The sequence below is a fragment of the Ascidia mentula genome, chromosome 6 (assembly GCF_947561715.1).
Source record: "Ascidia mentula chromosome 6, kaAscMent1.1, whole genome shotgun sequence".
NCBI lineage: Eukaryota > Metazoa > Chordata > Ascidiacea > Phlebobranchia > Ascidiidae > Ascidia > Ascidia mentula.
In genome coordinates, this window is record NC_138571.1 from 19,318,206 (window position 1) to 19,345,728 (window position 27,523).

General features: G+C 39.9%; 2 protein-coding genes across 4 annotated transcripts; both read right to left on the bottom strand.

The window, feature by feature from the left end:
* Window positions 1-1,666: 1,666 nt before the first annotated feature.
* LOC145906098 (uncharacterized) lies at window positions 1,667-4,525 on the bottom strand. The gene is made up of 4 exons (XM_082993482.1): window positions 4,428-4,525; window positions 3,513-3,883; window positions 3,243-3,406; window positions 1,667-3,017 (listed from the first exon to the last, which is right to left on the bottom strand). Exons 1-4 carry the CDS (start codon window positions 4,495-4,497, stop codon window positions 1,841-1,843), a joined length of 1,782 nt encoding a protein of 593 aa, XP_082849608.1. The 5' UTR covers window positions 4,498-4,525; the 3' UTR covers window positions 1,667-1,840.
* Window positions 4,526-6,084: 1,559 nt separating this feature from the next.
* On the bottom strand, window positions 6,085-27,523 carry LOC145907480 (hepatocyte nuclear factor 4-gamma-like). Of its 3 annotated transcripts, none has more exons than XM_082994884.1 (11): window positions 27,365-27,523; window positions 14,465-14,680; window positions 14,117-14,231; window positions 13,819-13,913; window positions 13,019-13,125; window positions 10,993-11,148; window positions 10,428-10,537; window positions 10,234-10,364; window positions 9,045-9,150; window positions 8,475-8,605; window positions 6,085-8,125 (listed from the first exon to the last, which is right to left on the bottom strand). In XM_082994884.1, exons 1-11 carry the CDS (start codon window positions 27,411-27,413, stop codon window positions 7,851-7,853), a joined length of 1,491 nt encoding a protein of 496 aa, XP_082851010.1. In that variant the 5' UTR covers window positions 27,414-27,523; the 3' UTR covers window positions 6,085-7,850. The 3 variants fall into 3 exon arrangements, with proteins under 3 accessions (XP_082851010.1, XP_082851009.1, XP_082851008.1); XM_082994883.1 differs by lacking the exon at window positions 27,365-27,523 and adding an exon at window positions 20,019-20,194; XM_082994882.1 differs by lacking the exon at window positions 27,365-27,523 and adding an exon at window positions 15,984-16,111.

Below are 27,523 nucleotides of genomic sequence, written 5' to 3' on the forward strand. Positions count from 1 at the left end.
ACTAAGAGTGTAGATAATGTTTTCCAAATGTGTTTCTAATTTTAAGTGTTCTTTGCAAAACGACACAAAATCATAGTAAATTAACTTTTTCTATTCATAACCACTATAGATATATATTAATTTTTTGAACTATTTTACCCAGGAATGGAACAAGGAGGAATATTATCAATTCCTGCGCAAAAATTTCACTTTTAACAGTCTTCTTGTCATCGCTTTTTCGGCGTGCGTGATCGCCACCTTGGGATTTGTTTTCTGCAAGCTTTACTACCGCATGGAGGCGCTGCGCACCTACTGGACCAAAGAACCAAAACTGCAGGGCTTCCAATGGAAATTTGAAACTGTTTAATAGAAATTGAACTAATTCCGAGAAATATTAGGTTTTACATCCGAAAATGCACAAAGCTGTCAGATGTAAATGCTTCATTCCAGATGTAATTTCTGAAAGTGTGCAAAAGATACTACTTTCCAATCAATCATTCTCGAAGGGTCCTAATCTTCGTGGTTAACGTTGTACGAAGTAAATATATATGAACACTGTGCTTTCGCGTTATTCGAAGCTCTGCTTTCTTGTCATTGCGCTTATGCGGGTTTGCTTCATTTCACCCGTTATGCTTTTGACGCGTTGCCTTCACTCATATAATCTTTCGTTCGAAACACAAATCTCGAGCTACAATGCTGTTTAACAAGCATCACCATTGACCATGGTATCCATCATCAGTGGAGGGGAATGGTGACTGCCTTCAGCAACAGGGTTTGGTTCCAGGCACATTGACCCATTGGGCCAAATCGGGCCCTGACCTCAATTGGAGACCCCATAATTTACCACGAAGACAAATAAAAGGTCGGATTTTGGTATTATTTGAGTTAGGTGAAACAAAACATTTCCAAGGAATGATCAACACCAGCATGATGGCTTTGATATTATGCGAACATGCCACATAACTTTCAGTAATAATCGATCTGAAATAGTGGATTGATCGTTATTTTGAAACGAGCCACCTTGCTAAATCATTTCTTATATGACAGGGTGTATATTTGTACCTTCTGTTTGAGCCGCCGTATTTCTATTTACATATTGAGCTTGAACAACATTTCTTTCGATAATAAACCTTCAGAAACCTCCTAAAGGTTTCTAACTGTTGAGCTTTTTTATTTGGAACTTGTGCAATTTATTAATCCTCGGTCCTGCATAAATTATGTTTCATAATGTTAACACCCTTACGCATCCAACAATGGTAATGAATCTATTTTCTGTCGTACGCTTATTTGTAAACATGACGCAGCAATTTATAAAACTCGTTTATATTTCACAAACTTTACTGTTTTTTTATTGTTGTTTTTCGCATTGAAAAAACCATTACAGTTGATAAAAATCTTGTTCAATTGACGAAGTTTATTGTGGTAAAAACTCTCGAAAAAATATCCTTTACGGTCAAATTTGGTTTTCTCAAGGGTTCATAGAGTACAGCCAAGTTTCATTACAGTTTATCCATGACCGCCCGGTATAAACGCAGTCGTGTGTTATATTTTCTAAAACTGAACAAGAATGTCGTCATCGGATGAGTGCGACAAAACCATACTGACTGTGGTGAAATTCTAATCAACTAAAACGAAAAGGCAAAATATAAACTTCAAATAAAACTATTCAGACAGAAGCAGCTAAATTGGGTTCCTGTATTCAAAACTCCACGCAAAACACCACAAGAACATTACGGTCGTATGACGTACGGTCCCAGGTAGGTGAACAGTAAGTAGCCGAGTTATTATGTGAGAAGTTCTGCAAATGGATTCTAGTTTTTGATTATTGGCAAAACACAGCATTCTAAATTGACCTTAATCTCTACATTTTCGAGGTGTTGACTGGCGATCCTCCCGCTGCAGATGTGGAGGAATTCACCACCACAGTCGCGTCCTCATCACTCGCTATCTGTGAGTCGCTAGGTGGAGCTGCTTCCTCCATGCGGTGGTGCTTTTGGGCTCGTTGGTTCGATTCGCTTCTTCCAAAACAAACTCCGGAATAAAGGTTGTTAACAGCCAGTTTGAAGCTGGGTTCACGTCCGTAGTAAATGAAAAAGTTCCAGAGATTATTGCTTACCAGAAGCAAAATGGCGACAAATTCAAACGAAGCAGCGGTGGCAGCTTTTTGGTGATCTATTTTGTCCGGGTCGTCAGAATTTGCCGATTGTGTGACGATCCCGGTTATCATGGACACACAGCCAAGGATTAAGAATGAAGAAAAGACGCCCACCATAATGTTGAGGGTTCGAGATTGGCGATTTTCCTCCGACAACGTCTTCTGCATGTCATTGGTCACAGCAACGCACGCGTGTCTCCAGGGTTTGGATCGACGCAAACTCTGACACAACGCCACGAGAGAAGCTACCCACATGGCCAAGATGGGAAATCCATACGCTATGATGTACAAATAAACCGCAGTTTCGCCTGAAGAAAGCACCAATATGGAAGCTATAAGACTGTATCGATTCACAAATAGCGACGGAATCGCGACAACTAATCCGGCAATCCAGCACACCAGGGTAGCTTTCAATGCAAACATTTTCGCCTTGTCTCTCGAAAAAGCTAAATAGTCACGAAAGAACTTGATCCGTTCCACGCTCGCCATTCCGAGTGTGTAAATGGTTGTAGTGAGGTACAGTGAGGTGAAGAAACCAGTGAAGTCCAAGTAGGGCTGATCGAAATGACTCCACGCATCGCCACCTGGCAGTCGGGCGACTGAATCGTACCTTCCGCCAGATGGCAGCACGGAACTCGAGTTGGCGGGACCACCCATGACCTCGCGACTCATAGTGACCTTGGCGAGACTGTTTGCAAACGTGGGGTAAATGAAGACAGCGCAAATGAGATCTGCCATAGACAAGGAGAGCTTGAACACTCCCTGACTGTTCCGTAATTTCTTCTCGAGAATGTGAACTACCAGAGTGGTCAAGTTAACGATGAAACTCATGATGGCCAGAAGAGAACAGACGGCGATTACCACAATGATGTTGGTCCGGCATCTGTTGTCCAAATACACCAATTAATCATGGCATAGTTTTAATAGAAGAATAATAAAGTGTTTAAAAACGGAGAACGTGTTTAGAATTATTGTTTAATTTTGATTTGTGACTACATCAAAAAACATCCCGGTTGTATTATTAAGTCTAAAGGTAGAACACAAAAGCCAGTTTCAGCAAAATGCTATATGTTCCAAGGCAAAGTTTTTTACAACCAAAATCGCGTACCGGTAGTTCATGCACAGCCAGGCATTCACGAGGTTCTCCCCCACGTTTTGTGAATCAAGTCCGCACCAAGTAAAATCACAAAACGGAACAAACTCCCGCTTGATTTCGTGAAAGTACCCGTAGGGGCTTCCCTTTGCCGCCGTCACCTCTCTGTAAAGTTGGACCTGAAAAATAGTTTAATTCGATTCATAAAAATACACCGGAGATTTGATTCATTGGCAACGAAGGATTAGAACCCTCTATAAAACAAAATATTAAAAAATTCATCACCTGAACACAAGGTGTTGCCAAAAGTTCATCTCTTAACTTTACCGAGCGCAAGCGAGGCGCACCATTTCCGGCGCTGGGAGGCGCAATTTCTTTTATGACGTCACTACAGCTCTCCTCAAATTGAGTGACGTTACAGTAAAGCGAGTAGACCAACTTCGTAAATTCAGTGAAGCGGAACGCAGGCTTTGAACATTCCTTCTTAAACTGGAGGCATCCCCAATCATGTAAGTCCGCAAGGTATTCAGTTAGGTAGTTCCCCTCTTTAGACCAGTTTTCGCGGAAGTGTTCAACTGTGACGTTGCAACAAGATTGCTGATCCGTTACATTGAAACCTCGTTGACGACGGCACACCTTCAAGGCATCTTCCTTGCCTAAATGGGGTTAACATTGATTTTGTTTAGTTTTCAATTTCTCAGACAAACCAAGTGACCACAATATACGTATGGCTGGCAAAAGAGTTATGTTGGCCTGCCACAAACCATGGATGATTAAACAATAGGCGGATACTCAACATTTAAATACGGTAGCATTTTGTTTGTCCCATATTGGAACCTCCATTAGCATATGCTGGTAAATAATTGTAAAATATATTGCTGTAGAAACACCTGCGGGAATTATGAAAATGGTACAGCAGAGCTTTTCCAACTTTGCCAAGTAATCAGTTGTAAACAATCAAACATAATGTTGTTCCATACACACAACTTTTACGTAATCTTCAAACAAAATTAACTCAAAATGTCAAAACTACGAATCAATTCCTTGTTGTTAAAAGCGGCAAAGCTTTTGAGGTTCACAGATTTTAACCAGTAACGACGTCAATTTGTTAAACTCTCAATTTAGAAACGATTTTCCTGTCAATACTTTCGACGCCGCTATCAGACCATCGAGCATATGGTTTACATAACACAGTTTTACCTGTTACTGGATAGAACGCGACGCTCGTGAGGAAAAGAAGTACCAGAAAGTAACCTTTCACGCTTTGCATGTTGAGCTAAATACATTCAAATTTTGCTGAAATTAAGGAAGAAAGTTACAGTTACAGTCATTTAGAAGTTTGAAAAGCGGCTTAAAAACAGTTACAATGAAACAAATTCGTATCTCGGCCTTTTGCTACTAACTTCTGACTGAGGAGGTATTATTTTGCTATCAATGAACTTACTAAGCTACAGTGGTTCAACCACTTGTCACCAAGCGCTACAGGCAAATTACAGCCATTGATCGAAGGAAAGCTATCATTATTATCCGTTTTCCCAGAGGCTACAGAATGTGCATTGTCACGACTGGCCTCACATACTTTGTACTGTGAGCAAAAAGCTGGCGCCAGCTCGAGCTTTTCTATAGGAAGTATTGGTTGCCGCTTATCATTAAGATTGCTTCCCGTTCATTTCGGAGACCATAGACCATAGAGCGGTTTTCCCAAACATTTCACAATCTCTTCTGCAATGATTTGTAACTGAAACTTTTTCCTTTCACAGAGCAACGAAATCAGCGGCATATCCAACCTGAAATTTTGGTTGCGGCCGAACATTCTATAAGATAAAGTTGACGGTTTGAAACATAAAGCAAAAAAACGACTAAGCGTGTTTAACAGGAAACATTTTGATAATAATTGAACAAAAAAGTATACATTTCCAAAAGCCCAAGCTATCAAATTCTGACTGATACTTGGGTGGGTGCGCCAGTGTTTGTAAATAGCACTGTAACTTCACGTGGTTACAGGCTCTGCTGCATATGCTAAAGGTCAAAATGCTTCAGTTTCTCTCGCTTTAAAACACAGCAACAACCACTTTTTTGTGTAACACCTAAATTTTTGTCAGTCACATGTTTGTTTCTGATATATTTATTTCGCCTACTAAAGAGCATCAGTAAAGCTGCAAATCAACTCAGCTGAATCTGAACTCACTTAAACAGCATCTGTTGCATCAAAACGTCTCCCCGTCCCAAACCACAAATTAGAGAAGCTGCTGCGATGCAGAAATTCTTCAAGCGTGCAGCCTGAAAAACAGTAACTTGAGCTTCACGAATCTGAACTCAACTTACAGTTCGTTGCCTACGGCTGGAAAATACTCGTTTTCGACAAAGTGGCCAATTATCCAAGCACGCTGTGATATTTTGGTGCGAGGCGTCGTGATTGCTTTATTATTTCAGCCTGTAGCAAAAGGAGCCAACGATCATAAGGCCGTTAGCCCATGGCGACTCTTGACGCGATATGCTGAAAACTGTTTCTGTTCTTGGTTTTTGGAGTCTACATGTCATTTACCACGATACGATTTCCTCCGTTTAAAATACAAAAAATGAAGCGTATTTTTCTGACGTTTCGTTTGATCATCCGGAAAAGTAGAATCGTGCAGAAACGACCCAAGCTTCTTCAGGGAAATAAAACTAACATGAAAAAAACGTGTGAATAATCTTCAAGTTATGTTGCCCTCACAGTTAGGACGACAAACGTGTGCTTCAAACCTAGCCACAGTTATTTAATAAATGCTGAAGCGAGAAAATATTGAAGTTCAAACAGATTTCTACGTCAAATTCTATCCTTGATCTAACACTGGATGAGCTTAAAACCAGAACGTCTTCGGTTCAATTACGTAATTGCATGAAAAAAACAAACAAAAAGGCAAATGAAGCGGTGTGAAAACAATGACGTCATCGCAAGAGTTCCCGCGAAAAATTGAAACATTTGGACGGAGTTGTGACGTAATAATGATAGGAATGATCAATTTTTCCGATATAGCGACTGAGCGTAATAAACAGTGCACTTTTTTTACAAAAGAAACGTTTTTATAGTGCGTCGTATCGACGACCGCTTACCACTAACAGTGTTTCAGAGAACATTTTGTAGATCCGTACACTATTAACGTTAAAATGTTTCCGGAAACTCTGCTGTGATAAGCGTTATATGGCACAAGAGATCAGGTTAGTGCGAGAATAACAAAACTGAACAAGGATTTCGATGTTATAAAAAGACAGTCATACTTTTAACAAACATGGCATCTTTCGGTTCCGCTCACGATAATTATTCCCCGCTATTTTAGAGGTGCGGAAATCATTTAAGACAAAACGGCAGGAACTTGAATTTAAAATAACATTATTTTTGAAATTAGTTCTTTTCGATTCTATTCATGTGATTGATTCCAAGCCCCCAAATTTAATCATTTTCTGCTCAAAAACTTTACATTTGTGAGAAGAAAAAAATCACAAACACGTGTGGTTACTTGCGCCATCGTGCGGTTGCGTTTAAGAGGATACATGGCGACCGGAGGGCGCAATAACGCAGGGAAAAGATATTAACATAACGAAGAAAGAATGCGGCAAATGCATCGACTGACAAAGGTCAACGTAAGAAGGTAGCACCATGGTTGGTAATACTAAGAAGATTTTAATCATGACGTAACTCATTACAAACTAAAACGTGTATTTCATTGAAATCGCTCAGGTCCAGATACAGAGAATCAAAAATCGTTTCTCAGTTCTAACGAAAAAAACTTCGGGTACTATTTGTATTGTTAAATCGTGGTACAAGTTTTTGCGAACGCAGATAAGCTTGATGTATTATAAGTTTTTTACGAATGTGGCAAACGCTGGTGTTCTTGATTCAAATTCCCTAATCTGGCATCGTGGAGACCAGCTACAATATCTCACCAAGGTGGCTTCCGACTTAAACCATTGCGGCAAAATGTCAGTAACGTGATTGTGGGAAAAAGTAAAACCCGACAATACGGGGAAGCCGTTTGCTAGAAGAAATCATGAAGTCCGAAACGGTTTAAAAATTATACCGACGAAAACAAGCGCGAAAAGATGGAAACTTTGGCAAGTAAAATTCGCGGCGCTTTCCACTTGAAACCACTCGCTCAAACGGGAAAGTCCCGAATCAGGGAAACAATATTTACAACATCGGACGGTTTAAGGCACAAAATAATTGCAACCTAAGAACAAAAAACATAAAAAAAACGAATCAAAGAGAAATGTAAATTCAATAAAAGAGCGAAGAAATTATCTTGGCGTGGCATTATAAACGTGTGTGACGTCATGCACAACATGTGACGAATATAACAAGTCGGTTGCTACTGGTGACTGCTCGCGTATTCAACCGTGTCTGCGGTTGCCTAGCAACGGAACGACGAAAGGTTATTTAGAACTGAAACCCCACCTCAGCTCCATGATGACGTCACAGAGATTGGTGTGGCGCCGCGAAGAACCAAACAGACTTCCGTTTCGAAAGGATTCCACGGTTGAATAACGGGTGATAGGGACCACAGTTTTTGGCGAAACTGATAAAAAAAACGCGCCCAAAGGTTGGCCTGAGATTAGGAAAATTCTGTCCCGGCCGTTGAGTGTTCATGCAATCTCTGATTTGGTCTGGATAGCAGTGACTGAACCGTCGATATCCATTCCCATGTGACTTTCCCTCACCATCATGACAGGCTGTGCCATCGGCGGTGAAGCATTGGGACTCACAATACATGGTTTCACATCCCTCGGTTGGCCGCTAAGACACATGACCGGGCTCTGACTTGCATCAAACCCGTTAACGTGCAAGTGAGTGGGGGTCGTAGGGATTCCTTGCGTGGTAATTGGAAGGCTTGTGGAAATCATATTGGCCTGGTTGTCGCCTATGTGTAGTTTAGAGTCAGTTAGTGTGACTGAAATTTTATGTAAAGACTCACAACTACACATACAGTACTCGGTTTGTCCGACAAATTTGTACGGTTTAGGCGACGGTCAGGATTAACCGATTTCTAATGTAATTTTGTTTGATGATTAGAAACTGGAGCTTGCATAAAGCGTTAGCTTTTTTCTGTTTTGGTAATTTAGCTATTGCGAGTTTTTGGGCTTTCAAAAGAAATCATTTTCAGTTACGATAATTAAAGCAGATTGTTAATTAAAATACGCAACAGCTTGATTAACATTCCCTGATTCCAAGTTTAACAAATTCTTCACGGTTGCAATAAACATACTTACTTCCAAGCAACATTTCCTGCAGGAGGTTGTCGACGTGAGCGACACCGAAAAGTCGGACGAACTGAATTTGTTCGATCATTTGCCACGTGATGCTCTGTAAGGTCGGAAGCAGGAGGAGAATCTCCCCGAATCTGCAACCGTGGAGGTTTTTAACATTTGTGGAATCGGCAAAGAAGTCAGAAAATATGTGCAAAAAATGCCATCATAATAAACCCTGTCTGCAGGTCTCAAAGTTTAGAAATGAGTGAAGAAAAAATGTACACAGTTCATTGATGACTTTTAGGTTTGAGTCTGTGGATCTTAACCAGGGGGTTCCCAAACATGTCAATTTTGACACCAACTATAATGACTAATAATGAGACGATTAATTATTATTGCATTACCATCATGATGGGAAGAAATTTCAAAATAGGGTCGCGAACAAACGTTTGGCACTGACATTGTCTAAAGGGCAATATATATTTTCCTAATTGATACCAGACTGGACCTGTTTAAGCGCTGTGTGTGCATACTTTAACGGACACACTAAGATTAAAAACAATTTTTCCAAAATAGAGAGCATTCTGTTACCTTCCCCTCGAGTCGTATTGGCGGTCGTTGATGTAATCTTCAAGGTTGCACATGACCTGAGATCGCATCGCTTTGATCTTTGTGGGGTTGCTCAAACCTCGGGCGTCTGTAAAAGATTTTCGTTGTTACGTAACGATAGAAAAACACAATGCCTACATGCTAGTGATTGTTGCTCTACGGCTACGCCAGCACGCCAGTGATGTAACAAGAACGAAAGATTTTGGTGGGGGCAACTGTTTTGAGGATTGGAGAGCGAAAACTTTGGTTAAAACAACGCCACGCGAAGCTTTGGCAGTGTTAAAAATAACAAATTATTTTTTTGAAAACTAAACCACATTTTAAGCATTTGAAAATTTACGAATCTTCAACATATTTGGAAAGACTTTGGCCGATTTGGCTTCTTCCTGACTGTGCCAATGTACCAGATACACAGTTTTAATTAAGCGTACGTTCTTAACCAGGTGTTTGGGTAAAAAGCAATAAAACGAATCTCTGGTTTGCAATATCTTGGTTTGACTCTTTCGTTGATTGTAACACATAAACAATATCTTTCTCCTTTTTTGGCCGGGTTCTTACTATGGCTCTGTTTGCATTGAAGCACCGAATTAACAAACCCCTCGAACAAAGGTTGCTGTATAGGAAGTAGCCTTTGTACCCAACACAGCTGGCTAACCACATGTAAATGTATCATAAACGTTGCCATGAGTTACAAGCGGTGGGTTGTGAAATTGGCATTTGTAAAGGTGATGATTTTGATCCCAAGTACTCAGAAATCCCCAGAAGCAATTGAAACGGTCAAACGAACTGAAGAATTGTTTTCCCATAATTTTGTGTTTCCAACGTCTGAAGTTATCTGGCCCGAAACGTTGGCCGCAAAGGGGCAATTTAAAAGGACATAATTTTATGCAGGTTGGTAACATCAATCAAGCTCCCGCTCTATATAACAAGCAGAAAAACTGATCGGGGTTCGTGGCCTGGATATCCTGGGTTCAAACCCCGGTGTGGTCAAAAAGGCTAATTTTGCTTAGGCAGGTGGTTAACATAATTAAACGGGGAATAAAATCAAGACCGAAACCCGAGCACTTTGGGTACATTGTCGGCACTTTGTACGCGAAGCTCAGCGCAGGGCCCAATACTGAAGGACAGTGCGCGCCTTTAAAGGTTCTAATACATCCCACACCTGCTATACCTGGATGGAAAAAGACAATCGCTTTTAGACAAGCGAACTCTGTATCGTCGAGCGCGAGTTCGTTTAGAGGTCGAACGAGTTCATCCAGTACTCGAACAGCTACTCGATTTATTTCCACCTCAGGACAGTGCCTGAAAATAAAATAACTAATGAATCCACTGTTACGTCATAAACGTGTTAATTACGAAACAAACCTCGGTATTATGAAATCATTTCCCAACAACAGAATATCCTGATAGGGCAGTGACCTTTTCGCGACCCCCATCAGTAGATTTTCTCCGGCATGAGCTCGCAACAGCGCCACCTAGACAAAAAATATACATTGATTATACGTGGAGGGAATCTAGTCAAGTTCCACAAGTCTTAGGAACCCACCATTAGTAAATTTAAGCAAGTTATGTTATGTGAACTCTTGTTCTACGCACAGTGGTTTTTAGTGGAGCTAAGGAAATGCGGATTTCAATGCCACAAATATAATTTGGATATTTTTTGAGAGTTTTACAAACACGCTTATGAACTGTATTATTATTTTTATTATTTTTACAGTATCTTCTATAAATCAAATTACAGAACGACAATTTTTACGTAAGATTTTAATTTAATTTCATTACAGTTTCATCAAATTTTGTACAGTTATATCAAAACTTTCACAATAAATTTATCATGGCACTCACGGACAAGTCAATAACCGCCGTATTAACGCATGGTCCGCGCAACAACGCCATAAAAAAATATAAAACAGCAAGTTTCGAAACCAACCTGATCGTCCAGAGGTAACTCCGAAAAGGCGGGAATATATTTTGCCCACTCAACCAGAACCAATAACTGCTGACGCATGGAATCGCATACGTCATTCACCGAAGCTATCTTCTTGTTGTCTATTGTGATGTCAACCGTTTCACCCGCCGCAGATGGCTAAAAACATGACGTCACAGTTACGTTTTTATGGATTTTGAAAGATTCTGTGCGTGAAATTCGACCTCTATTTTCCAGTGCTTGAAACAAATACTTGCAAAGCGGATAAAATGTTACAGCTATCAAACTATTTTTGTAGGCACTTTTGTAGAATGAGCACCTGTTATAACTGATTATAACTGCGTCATTCTATTCTGTTTTAACCAAAAAGCACGTTTTGCACACAAGGTATTCAGTCCCAAACATTAGTCATACGGTGGCGTTTTTGAAGAAAGGCACCTAAATTATTACATTGCCTTTGTGGAAAAATCTGTGCAAACTTAGTGTATTGTTAAGAGATGCACTTGAATCCATTCTAGAGTAAACAAGGTTACGTCAAACGTGACACTAACATCTGCTGAACTCACAAATCTTACAACAGCGATTTTAACGAGATGGCATTACGACACAATGTAAGCATTGGTTGCGAAACAATCGGCCATTATTGCTCAGATTGCGTGTGTTTGTGTAAGGTTAATTGGTGCCTTACAATCTGATGAGAGCTTGATAAGCTGTAGAGCAAACATTAATGCACGGTATGTGGTTTCATGCAATGTTAGGTAACGCTGTTCGTAATAATGCCAACAAAAGTGTGTTAATTTGAAAGTTTCCCAATTTGATAATTTGAGACACAATTGATAATTTGGAGGAAGTGCTTGATGTGCTAAAAGTTTATAATTATGAAATCCTTTTGAAACAACTACGGTCACGTCATTAAATTCGTACGAATGGGACAGTTTAATTAGTAGCACAATATGGGATTTTAATCAAAATCTATTTCTCAAGGGGAAACATTTTTTTGAATAATTTTATGCTGCAGCTTGCAAGTAATGATGCTGCTACTCCTGTTAAAACTATGACGTGATCTTGCAACATTTTTTACTGTTTTTTTTACAACTGTTAAAGTTGTCGCTTGTCCTTGAGATAACAACGGGGCTTAAAGTAAAGTGGTAACCGTACAAGCGTGTGGGAGCTGGTAAATATTTAGCTTACGTCAACTATTCGGATGGTAAACACTGTTACTTCCACGCTTCGCACGCAACCTTGCTTATGAGCATTATTACGACACAATGACGGCGATGCAATTTAAAAACTGTTTTTTTTTCAATATTTTTGTTTTACTTTTGAAAGAAAAAAATTTTGATGCTGAATAGTAACGTCCATTTTTGTGCGATTGTAATGTTTCATATTTTTTTTAAATTTTATCATAAAGTCGTGTTTTTTCCTTTTCCGTCGATTTATATGCTTGGTAGTTTATGTAAAACGTTGTGTTCGACATCCTACAATTTAAACATTTCCTTTCCGTATCAAAGTCCATTGAACCTGGTACAAAGGTTGCCTATGGGTAGTGAACTATTTGCACAAACACGTCACAAACATACAAAAAGTATGGGTAAAGTGAGTAAATTTAAATGTTTGGGAAAAGATTGATTGAAAGAAGATTTAACAACAAATTTTGGGCTTTTTTTTCTTTTTGCTAAAGTATTCCTGGAACATTAGTTGATAAACTACAACCACATAAGAGATTCCACGGTTAACTTGGAGGTGATTCTACATGGTGTATTTTACTTTGACTTGGAGACTATGGAAATAATTTTTATCTGCCAAACTGTAATCAGCTGTACGTTGCACATCCTAAATCGACAACTATTAAACCCAAATGGGTCAAAGCGGAAAAAATCGAAGGTTTTAAACTCAGTTTTTATGCGAGTTTATTTTCGCCTTGTAATTTACCTCAGACTGCCTTGGTTTTGGGCGAATTTAAAATATTTTGTGGCAATATTTCGTCTGTAACTTTTCGTAGTTGTATTTTGGTTAATCTCTCCCTCACCTGTTTTGACATGTTGTCTGCATTCAGCAAAGTTGTTACTGAGAGTGACGTCGAGTCTTCTATGGGAGATTTCTTTGTGCTGATTCTGTCCCTCTCGTTCTGCACCGCTGCACACAAACATCGTACGTTTATTACGTCACAAACGGATGGTTATGGCAGTGATTATCAAAGATGGAAATGTTTAATATTTATTTTGTTTGGACATTTTTTTACTGTTTTGACAAAAACCCTTAAAAAGTTAAGAAATAAAACCGCAAAAATACAAAAAAACATCACGTGTTTATCGTAGTTCAGAAGAAGTAGTTGTGGAAAAAAAAGGCGCTTATTGAAGAATGATTGTCGTAATATACAAACACACAATGCCTAAGGTGTGAAATACAATATACGTGACATCCGGTATCACAAAACCACATGATCATTGTCATTTCATATTACGTTCAAATATTAACCACAGCATAAAGGGATGGTTCAAGGACATTGTGTCGTGAACGAAGTCACGTAATGGTGTTTGTGTTGTGGGATCGATGGTTTTGGGCTGATCTTGAATGCTTACTGCTACATTACGACTCATTTCGAAGCAACAATTTGAATGCAAAGGGATGGTGGGGGTTATTATAAGCCCAATGATCCATTTTGTGTCAAAGCAACAAATTGAGTGCAAGGCGAGGGCTTGTGACCAATTTTGTCGGCACATAGTACCGGCAAATGTATGGTGCTTGGGGAAAAAATTATCGGAAACGTCTTGTTATTAGTAGAACTGAATTTTCGGGTGATATTTTTACTTCAAGTTTTAAACCTACCTTCTTTCTTCATTCCTGCACGAAAACATTTCCGCAAGCGACAATACCGGCATTGGTTTCGTTTGTCCTTGTCCACTGTACAGTTCCTACTAAACCTAAAACAAACAAGTTGAGATCAGAATTACTGGTTTGTCGTGCTTTCTTTAAACCCAATGTTAAACCACATTATCGTTCTTAACTTGTATTGTCATTTAAGACCGACCAAGCCTAAAAAAAAATTGTAAAACGTAAAATGCAAACGGGACTTAATAAAAAGGGAAATTGTGTTAAGAGCAGTGTGGCCATACTTTCAATATACCTGCACTGATATTGATGATTTTTTCGCACACTCCGCCTGAAGAATCCTTTGCAACCATCACAACTGTTCGCTCCGTAATGTTTCCCGGTCGCTCGGTCTCCGCAGATCGAACAAACTGCAAGAACATCATTATAAAGTGTTGCTGTTTTAACAAAAAGTTATTTTAAACGGGTAAAGTGTTGCAGTGGGGACCATTGGTTAAGCATTTCACTAAAACGGGACAAACACTTTGATTTAACCAATACCACTGTAAAACCTGCAGCAACATATTTAAAGAATCCACATGAAAAAAACCCATGTGAAAGCGTTTTAATATACCATATACAATAAACCTTCCAAGATACTCACAAGCTCGCACACCATCCCCATCGTGTACAGACTGGTTCGAATCGTGATCACTACCGTGACCGTTGATCACGTGACCCGACATGCCGCTGGGGTCGGGAGAGATGGGTATCATGGGGGCATCCCCGTGCATGCTGCTGGTGGGACTGATGGGAGTCGAATGGCCGAATGCAAAACTTGAAACGGTGGCTGCGGCCCCGGGAAGCGACGGAGGGGAATCTGGTTGTGGGAATGGTTGGCGTTAAAGGTGGTTGGGTTGGTTTACATGGAGTTCTACGTTGGTACGTAAATTGTAGTTTTGAAGAGTTTGGATGTCATGTAATAATTTAGGATAACAACATCCGAAATTATTAGGATGAAGTCATTTCAAATGGAGAAAAACGACTTCAGAAGAAACGATCGAAGAAAGAGAGTCATCCAAACTGGATTCGATTCAAAACTTTTGTTTAGTTTCATATAAAAGGACATTGCAGAAAGGATCGCGTTGTTTGGAACCATGTTTTAGTGTTTATTATCGTAACAAATCAAAAACGGCTTAAAGGCAAAGTTGGAATGCGTTGAAGGCAGTTTACGAAACCACAGGATCCGGAACACATTCAATACTTCGATACAAACAACAGCTTTTGTCAGAGGAAGGAATCAGAGGAAACCAAGCCTAAATTGCACGCGCAGAAGAACCCGAGTAATGCACTTGTTTGTAAGCAGGCAACACACCTACAGCGACCTTGCTTCTATTGTCCTCTAAACACGCGCGCATTCCTGCCCTGTGCAAAACCAAGATCGTGAATAAGAAATCGAACACGGACTCGAAGTTCAGACACGTTCGCCCCTCACGGCTTTCGGTGGGTGCGAATGGGTCGGAATACGTGCGGACTTTGCGCGTAGTAGCCGCAAAGAATCAACCGTGGAGACCCTCAGGGTACAGAGTGAACTCGGCTTGTGTTTTGGTATATAGCTTGGCGCGCCTGGTAGACAGATGGTTTAGATTTGATCTGGACGAAGTTGTGAGACAACACAAAGGTGCAGTTGACGGTAATGCAGCACAACTAATTGTAATTATGGTTACATTTTAGTTACGGTGATGTTTTAAACGATGTGGCCTGATACACCTAAATGAGTTGCAAAATGTGAAACTGACTGCGAAAATCGGAAATTGTCTCTTAACTTTGCAACATTATGTAAACACATACAGAAATTTGCAACAAAAAGTAAATTAAAGAAGCCTAATGTAAAACTTATTTTTACGTATCCAAGCACTTTCTCGTATTTTCAATTGGTTCGTGGTTGATTATAAACCATTGGTTTCCAACCTGAATTATATCGCCTTTCAAGTCCTGCACAGTTGCAACGAACCACCTACGTTTCCTTAAAAAAATTAGGGCTCTAATGATTGAAGCACATTTAGTTTTTTCCTAGTCTCGTTGTTTGTGAACCGGGCCATATAGGAATGTCCGATTCTTAAATAATTTAAACTTTTCGTGTTCCGCCGGTTGGGAATCACTGTTATAAATAATAACCATACCATGCGGGTCCGGCCAGTATCCAAACGGGACGTGTCTGTAGAAATGGGCGGAGTTGCGATAATTCATCATCCGCCCGCACCTTGCCCACTCGTCACACATCGTATTTGCCTTCAGTTACACATATTTTACACTCACAGTAAGTATTTATATTGAAAACTGTGAAGGTTTATTGCAACACAAATCTGCGTCAAACATCCTTGGTAAATTCAAATAACACATGAAGCGGTCAAAGCTCAACAAAACCTCGTGAAAATCTGTTAAGATGTCGTTGGATTTTGAACTCCTACTGTGCGTTTAACCTTTCCCTTTCTACAACGGAATGCTGCGACATTTAGGATAGGTTTGCAATGATTGCAATACATGGACTGAAAAAGCTTCGTTTGCGAGTTAGAGTTTTCTGTATGAGTTCAACTGAGTTTATTTATTTAACCGTTAAAGATCAAACTATCGTTTGTCGCTCGACGTAGCGATTGTAATCGGCAATCCTCCCTGATATTATATAAGCAGCACAACAAATTCATAGAAGTTTTAACGAAAAAATCCAGATCTTCTGATTTTATCAATCAGTCATTTGTCACGTTCGATACGTATGCCTTGTTATCTGTTGCATAACCATATCTTGTTATAAGTAAGAAGTCTGTCATCACCAACCAACGCGCCTCTAGGCCTATCTTGTTATATAATATTTCTTGAGAAACTGAGTGTATTCCTATACTCAAACCATGACTGGCCCATACACCTGAAATAGGGTATTTGGACTTTTGTAAAACAATAAGTAAAACTAAACTAGTACTGCCACTAAATTTTTTTCTAACTAAACCTGGCCTTGCTGCAGCAACTACTCGCTTCTACTAAGTGTGCAAAAATTAAATTATGTGGGTAAGTTAATGTAGCTGAGTTGCATCGGGCAATGCTGCATAAAATCACCGGAATAGAGCAATCAAAGGAAGGGCAAAGCTAAGTACGAACGCGCGAGCTCGCCGGTTTTATCCATCCGATCATTGTTCTATAAACACCACTAATTGAATCGCTCAAAACTTGGACTTCGACGTATGGTGTTTGCAACACGTGGTTGTCTATTGCAGTACAAAAAACCTGTGCAATGGTCAGCATTTTGCTTTACGGCCTCCAGTTGTGGTAATGATCAAGCTTGACGCTAGCGGCTTCCTATTCTGGAAAGCCTATCATACTTCTATAACTGTTTCTGTTCAACATTGCAAAAGAAGTTACATTGGACCTACATATAAATCTGTGAAGATTCCCTGGACAAATTTACGTATTTCTGGCCAAACAAGAATAAGTACCTGGAGATGTTAGGTCTCTCTTAAACAATTTATGCAAAGAAATATAAACAGTGGGGTTTATTACGCCCAGATACCTTATAATTTTTCATATTGGCTGCATTGTAATCTGTGTCACAAGCTTCTTTCACAACAACTACTCCATCTACACCTGATGCTGTTGGTAAATATATCAGCCTGAGTATTAGCTTGTTTCATTCCCGCCGTAAATCTTCTCATGTTTTTCACTGATCGGTTTCTTTGGCGCGTGACAGGACTCGATACTTGTTGTGCGCAGTCTCGCCCTTCGTGGTTCAGGTGACCTTTTACTTTGCAGATCAATGAGTCTCGACGATAAACCATCTCGAAAGGATCAGGAGTAAGTGATTACGTTCTTAAAACAACTGCACGTAATCGTTTGGGCCAAGGAAAAGCTTAATCATTCCTTAACTAAATTTCGAAAAGCGTGACTTAAAATGGACAAAAGTACGGATTGTATTGCTGAACTTTAGGCTTGTTTTACATTTAATAATCTGGCTAATAACTGAACAGTTACTTCGCTGTAAGAGTTTTGCCACACGCCGAACAAGCAGAAATAAATAACTTGGAAATAAAGTTGAACATAAATTGAAATGGGGTTTAAACATGTTCTGGAAAGTTATGTTTGCTCAATAATCTTTATCGTAAGTTTCAGAAAAGCGTGCGCCAGATCGCTGCAGCGATATAGAGGCGATCACTAAATGCGAGAAGCGTGTAAAGGAACCTTTAATCGGCGGGGATACTTCAATACTTCGTGATGGATTGGTGGAATCTTGCTATACCGCAGTTCTAGAACGCCGCAGCGACAGAGAAATTTCTCGACATTCTAAACAAAACGTGCAAAGCCAGCAAAACAAGCAACAACCGAAATCACGTTCAACGTGTATGGAACTCTGTTATGTTGCAACATCATGTTGCAGTTTGTTCCACGAGGTAAAGACACAAAATTCAGACCAAGATTTTGCCACAAACAAACATGTTGCAGGGCGAGTCAGACCAACGTGGAAGTAATGGAGGAATTATTGCATTGAGCGCTAATGCGATTTCAACGAAACCGGCGAGATTTCCAGTGAATGTTGCTCTCATAACACAAACGTCTGTTGCAGTGTTACACAATGCCTTGTAATATTGACCTATTTGAGTATCTTCCAATATTTTTACCCTTTCAAAGTTGCCAAATTTGTTACAGTTTGAACAGGTTTTTGATCAACTAATATCGAGAAGAACATTTTTTATTCGTTTAGCTAAGTAAAAAAAGTAAAAAGCAGTAAAAAAATTTACTGCACCATTTAAAAGGAGTCACTGCTTTGAAAAAAAAAAAAAAACTGGAAACCGTTACAGCCGAAAAACTAGATGAAGAATATTTGCAAGTTACGTGACCAACCTGACACGTTGGCGAAAACCCCGCCCATAAAGTGGAAGATATGGCAAAAGGTCAAACGACTTTAATCCCCACAGATTGACAATCCAGAACAAACACCAACCTGGCGATATTTTTAACCAGTTTGTTTCGTCCGAAACACGGACGCAAACACAAAGTTTTGCCACGAATGGAAATTGGGCCAGACTCCATATAACCAGATCTATTGCGATAAGAACTTCCCAGAAATTCTTTAGAATAACCTTGATATTGTGCTGTTTGCAAGTTGTCAGAGTAAAAGTCCCACAAATATACTAAAGAGACCACATTTTTCCACAGAAATAATTGAAACATTTAAACTTTTTACTGCAATAATTTGCAGTTCCCAGAAAAAAAATCATACGATTAGAAGGTCACGTGATTTGTTAACCACAGCTTCAACTTGAAGGTTTGCTCCACATATAATTTTACGCAACACAACCCGGGTCAATGGTCGTGTTTTAATGAAAAATGAAACTTCAAGCAATAGTGGCTTACGTAATGTCAAGTTTTAACCCCTGGGCAACACCTTCCATCAGGTCTAACTTACAAACAAATCGATCCCGAGAAACTCCATAAGCCGGTTTGTCGCGTTGTTGCACCAACAAACGAACTCTTATGCAATGTGAGTTAATCTGACCACAGGATTATGAAGAAACCGCCAAGTTGCCTTGATCGCGCAACCAAACAGTTTCATCAACGCCAATTAAGAAAACGATGCTGGCGGCAAAATCAAAATAAACAATCACTTAAAACTCTCATGAACATTTTGAAAAACGTCCGTTTTGAGCGTTTTTCTGTCGTTTTTAAATAAAAATAAACCGGAACGAAAAGGTGGCAGCTGGGTACACAAATGATTTCTATGCTGGATACATTTGGTCATATGAAATCTCAGCACCGTGAGAGTGCAGTCGCTGCGTCACCTGTGGTGACGTCACATAAAGGGCCATTGATTATTAGCTTGTGTGCAAAGCCAACATAGGCGGTGGGGGCAGGGAAATGTCATCACTTGTTAATAATTAACTATTTGAAGCCGTGTTGCCTTTCTTCGGCAAAAACAAGACCCCATAAACCTGTATTACATTATATTCAACGACTTTAAGGACGAGGTCTTGTTTTTCATTTGAAAGGAATCTACACACACTTCGTTCACTTGAGAGCACCAACTGCACTATTTGTTGTATTAAAAAACAGTGTAAATTTTGGCGACAAACCACCACAGTTCATAAAACGACGATCAAAGTTGTTCAACGAACCATATCGTCGACTTTAGGTTGCCAAAAAACAAGCAAAAATGTCAACTAATAACCTCTTACCTGCGATACCATTCAGCATATCTCTGTACGGTGTGTCAGCAGCATAGCCAGGCATCTCAAAGCAATATACCGAACCACGGTCGGCTTCCGTCATCATTGTGATGACGTCGTCTTTGATGACGTAGACTTAACACGCTATGACCAAACTCAAAGCTTAGGTTGACCCTAATGCCTATACAGCTGGAATGAAAAATGGAGTAAGAAGTCATCGTTTTTTTCTGAAGGTGCGGAAATACCCAATTGGCAACAACAAAATGTGTTGGATTGGACTTTGAACCGAAAATTTGTGTCAGTTGTAACACCGGAGTCATGCAGATTACACTCGTAAGGCCGACAAATGCAAAGACTCGTTCACTTCACGCCATATGAAGATGATTACGTCTACTGAATTTTTTCAACACGACTTTAAACGTGCATAGAATGGTACATGTCCTTGTCACCCATCAGCTCTTTTACCATAATGACGTAAATTGACAGAAAGTTCTCTTTTCTGCGCAAGTTTCTGTCTACTTATATGTCAATCTTAAGCAGCATAAAAACTACTTTCCAGATTTGATAAAATCAAACTAATTGCACTGATAAGTCCAGAACAATGCCCTGCATCCAAAAATAGTTACGCAAAATACATTTTAATCAGGCAACAGAATTCCCATCCTGAATGCCCTCACATAAACCAAGGGACTTCCTCAGACCTGAACGAGTTACCTGGCGTATCTAGCAAAGAGGGGGGTGTGTAAGTCAGCAAGGCCCTTCCATCCTTTTCTTTTGTCTAAATTTACTCAGGCAATTGATTAATCATCCACTTGACACACTATGCCTGTTTGTTTCAGGACCCGGTCGTGTTTGCCGAGCAGAGCAGGCGAGGCGTTTTACAGAAATGTCGAAAACAAACAACCTGATACGGGTCGGGACAGACTGGCTGCGACACAATGCAACACAAACGGAGAATTGCGTGGAATCAAGTTGGATCTGCATCATATTCATATTCGCCCATCCAGTGACACTCACAAACATCGAGAGCAAAGCAGGTTTGTGCTACAACTGCACAGACGAACGCACACACTCTCTCTACCTGGTTGTCATGGAAACTGATAAAGCACAGGCGAATCGCATCCAAAAAGATCAATTGAAACGTTAATTGACCCAATGTTTCTAATATTTATGTCAACGGACCAACAAATTTTTACACTGGTCACTGTTCAAGTATCCATCATATATATTTAGACATACGGGAGCGCCTGTACCTAATTCGGTACAACAAGGGCCAGGGCTGCCCTTGGTTTCGAATTAAAACCTTACCAGAACCTTAAATATTTATATTTCGTCTTGTGAAGAGAAATACTTTTAAACAAAATACATATGCCACTGTAACCACGTACATAAAGATTATTCCTTTCGGCTACCAACTCCAACAGCAACATAATTATTCCATTTGCAAGCATAAAGCAGCATAATGTTATAAAATAGAGAACCGCCCGGAAAATACGGCCGTACTATGGCTAACGAGAATAAATGAACGATGTTACAAAGGGCCGTGCTTAACAAAAGCCAGGTGAGAACAAAGGGTTCACTGAATATATTTAGAAACAGAAAACCGAAAACTATTGACAGATATTCCCGCGCAGTGAAAGGAGAGAAATGATCGCTTGAGATTGACTTAATAAACCGACGGCAGATTGTCAGAATGAGCAGCACTTTTGACAAGGAAAAAGTCCACGTTTGCTGCCGAGGTAAATCCTTCCTTTAGCGTTTGGCATTATTTACAACGTCAATCATTAGACATGATCACAAAACAGCATTTAATCAACGCTTTAAATCAAGCGATATATTATCAACAATCACGTGTAACTTTTGTGAGCATTTGGTTCAATTCCACAAAAAACACTTTTTTTCCACAATAAGTCTCAACGCCAAACGTAACAAATGGTTAAGTATATCCCAAACATCTCTATCATATATCATGTGTTTTATACAGCCGCCATAAATGCCATAAACTCATGACGGAAAATATCGTTCAGCTGATCGGGGAGCGCGCAAGTGAGATTGTAAAATCTTTACGAGGTTTGCATTTAAGATCGAGCAAACAGGATAAACGACGGGCGAAAGTGGGCGCATAACACAATCGATAGATGTCGAGATTTGTGGGAAATTACACAAGCGTTCCTGTTAAAATGTCTCGGTTGAAATTCTGTTATATTTGGTCTTCAAAATAAAACCAGGTCCATCCGCATATTTTGTTTGTGTTATGACCTTGACATGACACTACGAGCATAAATGTGTGGTACCCTTCAGTTGTATGTAAAGCTGATCAACTAACTCATACGTTTTCATAAGTAAGTTGAGTAAAGCTAGCTTTAAAACAGAGCTGTGTTGGAAATGCTTGTTGCGAAATATTAGGTTTATTTAGTTATGTGGAAGGCTCATGCATTTCTCCATTGTTTTTAACTTCGTTGTTGCAAACTTGCGCAATCTGTGCTGAGAGACGCGGTTGGTCTGGCGGTTTGACGATGACGCCAGTGGAAATATCGGCGGGTTCTGCTTACGCGGCACAACAAATTCACATGAGATTATAGTCCATCTTCACTGAAATTAGCTTCGGGCCCTTTTCCGTGGACTATGTTTCTATAAATACGTTTTGAATAGGCAAACTTTAACTGTTGGCGATGCCATAGTTACACAACCCGTGCTGTTTTGAAAAGAAACGTAAGTTTTTATCTTAAACATGACCTTTTAACACATCCATGACGCACAGAGAACATATGGAATACTTCGGGATGGAAATGAAGCCGAATAGGAAGCAATTAAGCACTGGGCAGCCTTGGAATTTCTTACAGTGGGCGGGGCTACGAATGAACGCTTTCCCGAGAAGCCTTTGGCAATTTGCCATAAAGTGTAGGCAACATTATTGTTGTTGTTCGTCAAACACTGAAACAACTACGACTACTGAACGAGGCAAGTTTAGGAATAGAAGGTCAATGTTTTAAGGCATTTTTGATTTAACTTCAGGGCACACAATCGGCGAGTAAAAAATTTGAAAACTCAAACACGACACATTAAAAAACAAGCGGCAAAAAAGTAACATTGATGAAAGCCACGTGATATTTCACACTCAAGTCACAAACTCCAGTGGACGCACGCGCCTCCTAGTGGCGCAAGCTTGGTGACAACTTGACCATTCTCACAAATAAGTCTACACTCATGGTGGCGGTTTGCAACGAGTCATTTCGCAAACGAAAAAAAATCTACAAAAACGCCAATTTCTGCAATCTATACCTTTCCAGATACGAAAGAATTAAACGATCATTGCATCTAAATTAAATCAACCCAGCAAAAAGTGCGCAGACTTACACAGATTTACATCAAGGACAAAATTGAGCTTCGGCTTTCATATTCAGAATTATAAGCTCCTAGTATTTTGTCTACTTTTCCAATAATCTGACAAATATCATCAACATCCGCGTTTGAAGTTAATCAGAACGAGCGAAGGCGCCGCAGAATGCCGCAGTGACACAAAACGAATAACAACTAGCACGCGACGTCTGTCACGACAAGGAGTGGTTACCACTTTCAGCACGAATTAAATCCTGCTGACAGCGTTATATCTTCGCTGGCAATGCGTTTAGGTCAGCGGGAACAATGGCCACTGGCTATATGAGCAACACTTTATAACTCGTGATTCTGACGTCACTCGTACAGCCATCTTGCAAAACAAAAATCATTCTCTTCCTTGTTGGCAGCGGAAACTGCGAATTAAGAATGCAATTGTTGTGAGAGTTATTTTAATGCCTAAAATGCGACACTCCGAAATGCTGCAGCGCACAATTAAGGCAATATACGGTCGCTGTTATCCACAAGCATTCCAGGCGGTAAGAGTTCCCATAGGATTATAAGAAACATGTTCTGCATTGCTGCAACCATTGGTGGTGACAGAAAAACACAAACGTTGGCGATCACTCCAATGGTGACTAACCTTCAACGATCCGGATAATATTTTAAAGCCGGTTTTACAGATCTGACTTCACCCTAAATCCACGCGAACAACTTCCAAATAAGTACTGCATAAAGTAAACAGCCAAGAGCTCGCTTGTAACTTGACATGAAAACAAAACGATAATTGTGCCTCAACCTACTTCTTGACGACAAGCATAACGTGCTATAAAATACATCTGAAGATACGTCTCAATCCTTGCAACAAACGATCGTTCAAACGCCTCAATTCTGGCCTGACGCAACCATCAACGTTATCTTCGACTATCAGCTACCGTTTGAGGCCAAGACAACACAACCTGTCCAGATAAAAAGATACCACGGAACTTTCGACATGAACAAAGAACCAGCACGCGATCTGTGCTCAGCCAGGCGTGTCGTGACGTCGACGAAAACAAGTTCGGCGAAGGGCTCTGATTGGATGACAATTGCCCGGTGTTAAAGGCAACGAATCGCGGATAATTGCAGGTAATATCTCGTTATTTTAACATGAAATTGCGACTTACAAGCACTTCAGCTTCAATTAGTCGCTTGTTTGCAAAATAAGTTTTCAATCATGCTGATAACACTGTACAGTTTCATGATACATATTCCAATCTACCACAGTATGTTATCGCCTGACAAAACGCCTCATTCATTTGATAAACACCTGATACTCTTCATATATTACGCGACTCTATAAGATTTCCAGTCCCTGTTTCTCCCATCCACATAAAAGAGGGAAATAAAGCAACCGCGTACAAGGATTTTATTGGAGGTTTTGAGCAAACATTACTTGTGGTAATCCCAACTTGTTAAACCCTTTCAACACGCGACAACTTCGAAGGCTTGCGTGGGAATAGAGAAAGTCTCCGAATTTGTTTTTGTGCTCGTGTCCTTTGTCTTCCCTTATATTTTAAGAGCACATGTATCTATGTACAAGGTTTTTCACCCATGGCCGACAAATCAATGGCCACAGGAGGGGGAGTTGACTGAACGCAATAAGAATATGAAACACCCACTTAAACCACATATTAGTCAGCTAACCCCAAGCAACAAAAAATACTTTTGGATTGCACATAACTTTCACCAACGTAAACTTATCACGAACAGGCTTGTAACCATTCGGGTAACTTTGGGATAACAACAATATTTAACAACCTCGCCGCGGACAAAAACCTTATACTCTACTCGACAGGGGAAGCACAAAATGTCCAACATGTTCTTAAACCATTCTGCATTGTAGAAGCAAATGGGCTAATGGTGATCAGTGAGCTGCAGCTGACCGTGCCACTGTTTTGACGTATCAGGTTTCATCAGCGCAATAGTTGGTGCCTGAAAATAGTCTTGCCAACTAACAAACCATGCTGGAACTATTCTTTTAACTTTGCAGACAAGGCAAGCCATTGGCGTCAACCTGTTGGGTACCAAGTCACTGTGAAACATACACTACCTACCTGCTCTACCGATCTGCACCGGTAATATCGTAAACACGAGCATTCGAAGATTTATAACAAACTATGGAAGCAAATATATAATGAACATGCATTGCTTACTGAACACAATTAAGTTAACTGAGAGTTATTTCCTCCTACTCTCGATAACTCATGGATACAAACAGTGACAGACAACATGGCCATCAGTAATACATTTTGCATACTATGCAATGCATGGCTTGTAGACCGTCGTCAGATCTGTCATTGAGCTGTGCATACAATGATGCAATGTTAACAGTTTCGAACAACTCTCAGTTCCATGTTATGACACATTAACGGATGTTAATACAAAAACGCAAGACACGCTACTTCAAACCAAAGTCGTGAAACTTGATGTTCCACGTAATCCTTAACTATAAAATATATCGTTGCCCCATTACCACATAACAGAAAATTAGTAACAGTTTTGGCATTTACGTTTAGCGCTTCTGACGCTACTGATGCAAGCACTTACAAATGGGCGTTTAGGGATTGACATATTCATCACTTCGACATTTAAGCAGTTGTGAGTTTCAGGAAGAGGACAAATATAGTCAAGATCCAAGAATATACACAGAATCCCCAAACCGAATGTGGTGGCGCACATTTAACGCATCTCACGTTTTATGATGTGATGAAAGTTGTATGCAGGGTGAATAATATTTGTCTCTCGTTGTAAAAAGGTCATCCATTCACACGGCACGGGACATCAGCGAGACGTCCAAACTGACAATGATTAAATTTTTTGCCAAGGCAGCTATTGCGTGGTGATTTTTCTTGCCCAGACTATTTGTTAAAACAAAAGCGCAGCCCTTCCGTGAGATGAGTAAGTTTCGCCACCAGACAATTTAATAACTTCCTCGCAAAAACATTTCGAAGTAAGAGGAATCTCATGTGCAATTAACCGAGAATATTTCCTGTTGTTAACGTTGAAGAAAGCATTGTCGATACCAACCAACATGATTATATTATCAAGCCGCACTTACGTCACAAAACCACATGTTCGCACGCGCCCCGAGAAGCACATATCTTGAAGATCTTTTTCATTTTATGCAATGTGCTCAACAACTAAATTGTTTAGCATAAACTTAATAATTTGAATGCATTCATAACGATAATGTCACTGAATGGTTAAGAGTACTTTGTTAATGAGTCACTTGCCACTGGTGCATGGCAGCATTGTGTAAGCGGCCGGCGTGGAGCCGATACAGCTGACGCCACAATCTCGTGTTTGTTTGAGTAATATAACGGCAAAGTGGGGCGGGCAGAGCTTTTGCCGCGAAAACAAGTTGCGCAAGAACCCTAGCAGGATAAAGTTATGAAAGTTTGGCGACTCAGGAAAGGCGAAAAGTTCACTTCATCTAATGAAAATTTCCTGATTTGTTGAAGCCAACTTTTTTTTCGGTTGTGGAGTTATGACAAAAAAATTATAAAAAAATCCAAAACAAACACCAAGAAAATATTAATTTTAGTCATCAAAAAAGCAAATAGTGAAGAAAAGTAACTGTATATAACCAGCATGTATAGATTGTAGTCCACTTTGTATTATAAGAACTTCATTTTTACCAATACCTCTGAGAATAAAGAGACTGGCTCATACTATTGAAAACACTGACATGTTTCATTCATTTAAAACATTTCGGCAAGAGGTCATGTCTTCATCAGTTGAAAATGACGACGTTGGTCTATCTCCAGGATTATATGGAGCGGACCTAACTGACGGTTTATATCAACTTGCGGAAAAGAAAGTTTTTTCATCCAGCCATACACAGTTGCCGAATTAAAGCTTCAGTATATGGTAACAATATTTTTGTAAATAAGACTTGTGAAGGTGAAAAGCAAACAAAACAGTTTTCAGGCCTTGGAGCAACGTAAGAACTATATACATTAATTATTCAATCTTACCATCAGATTGTATAGTTATTGTCACATCCGTGTTGAGTTGGCCTTCCATGCTGATGCAAATTGAGGATGACTCTTGTACTCCCTCGTGTGGAAAATTTCCAACAAAGTCAATCTGGTATTATCATTTAAGTGCAAAGTGTGCAGGTCTAGCTTGTAATC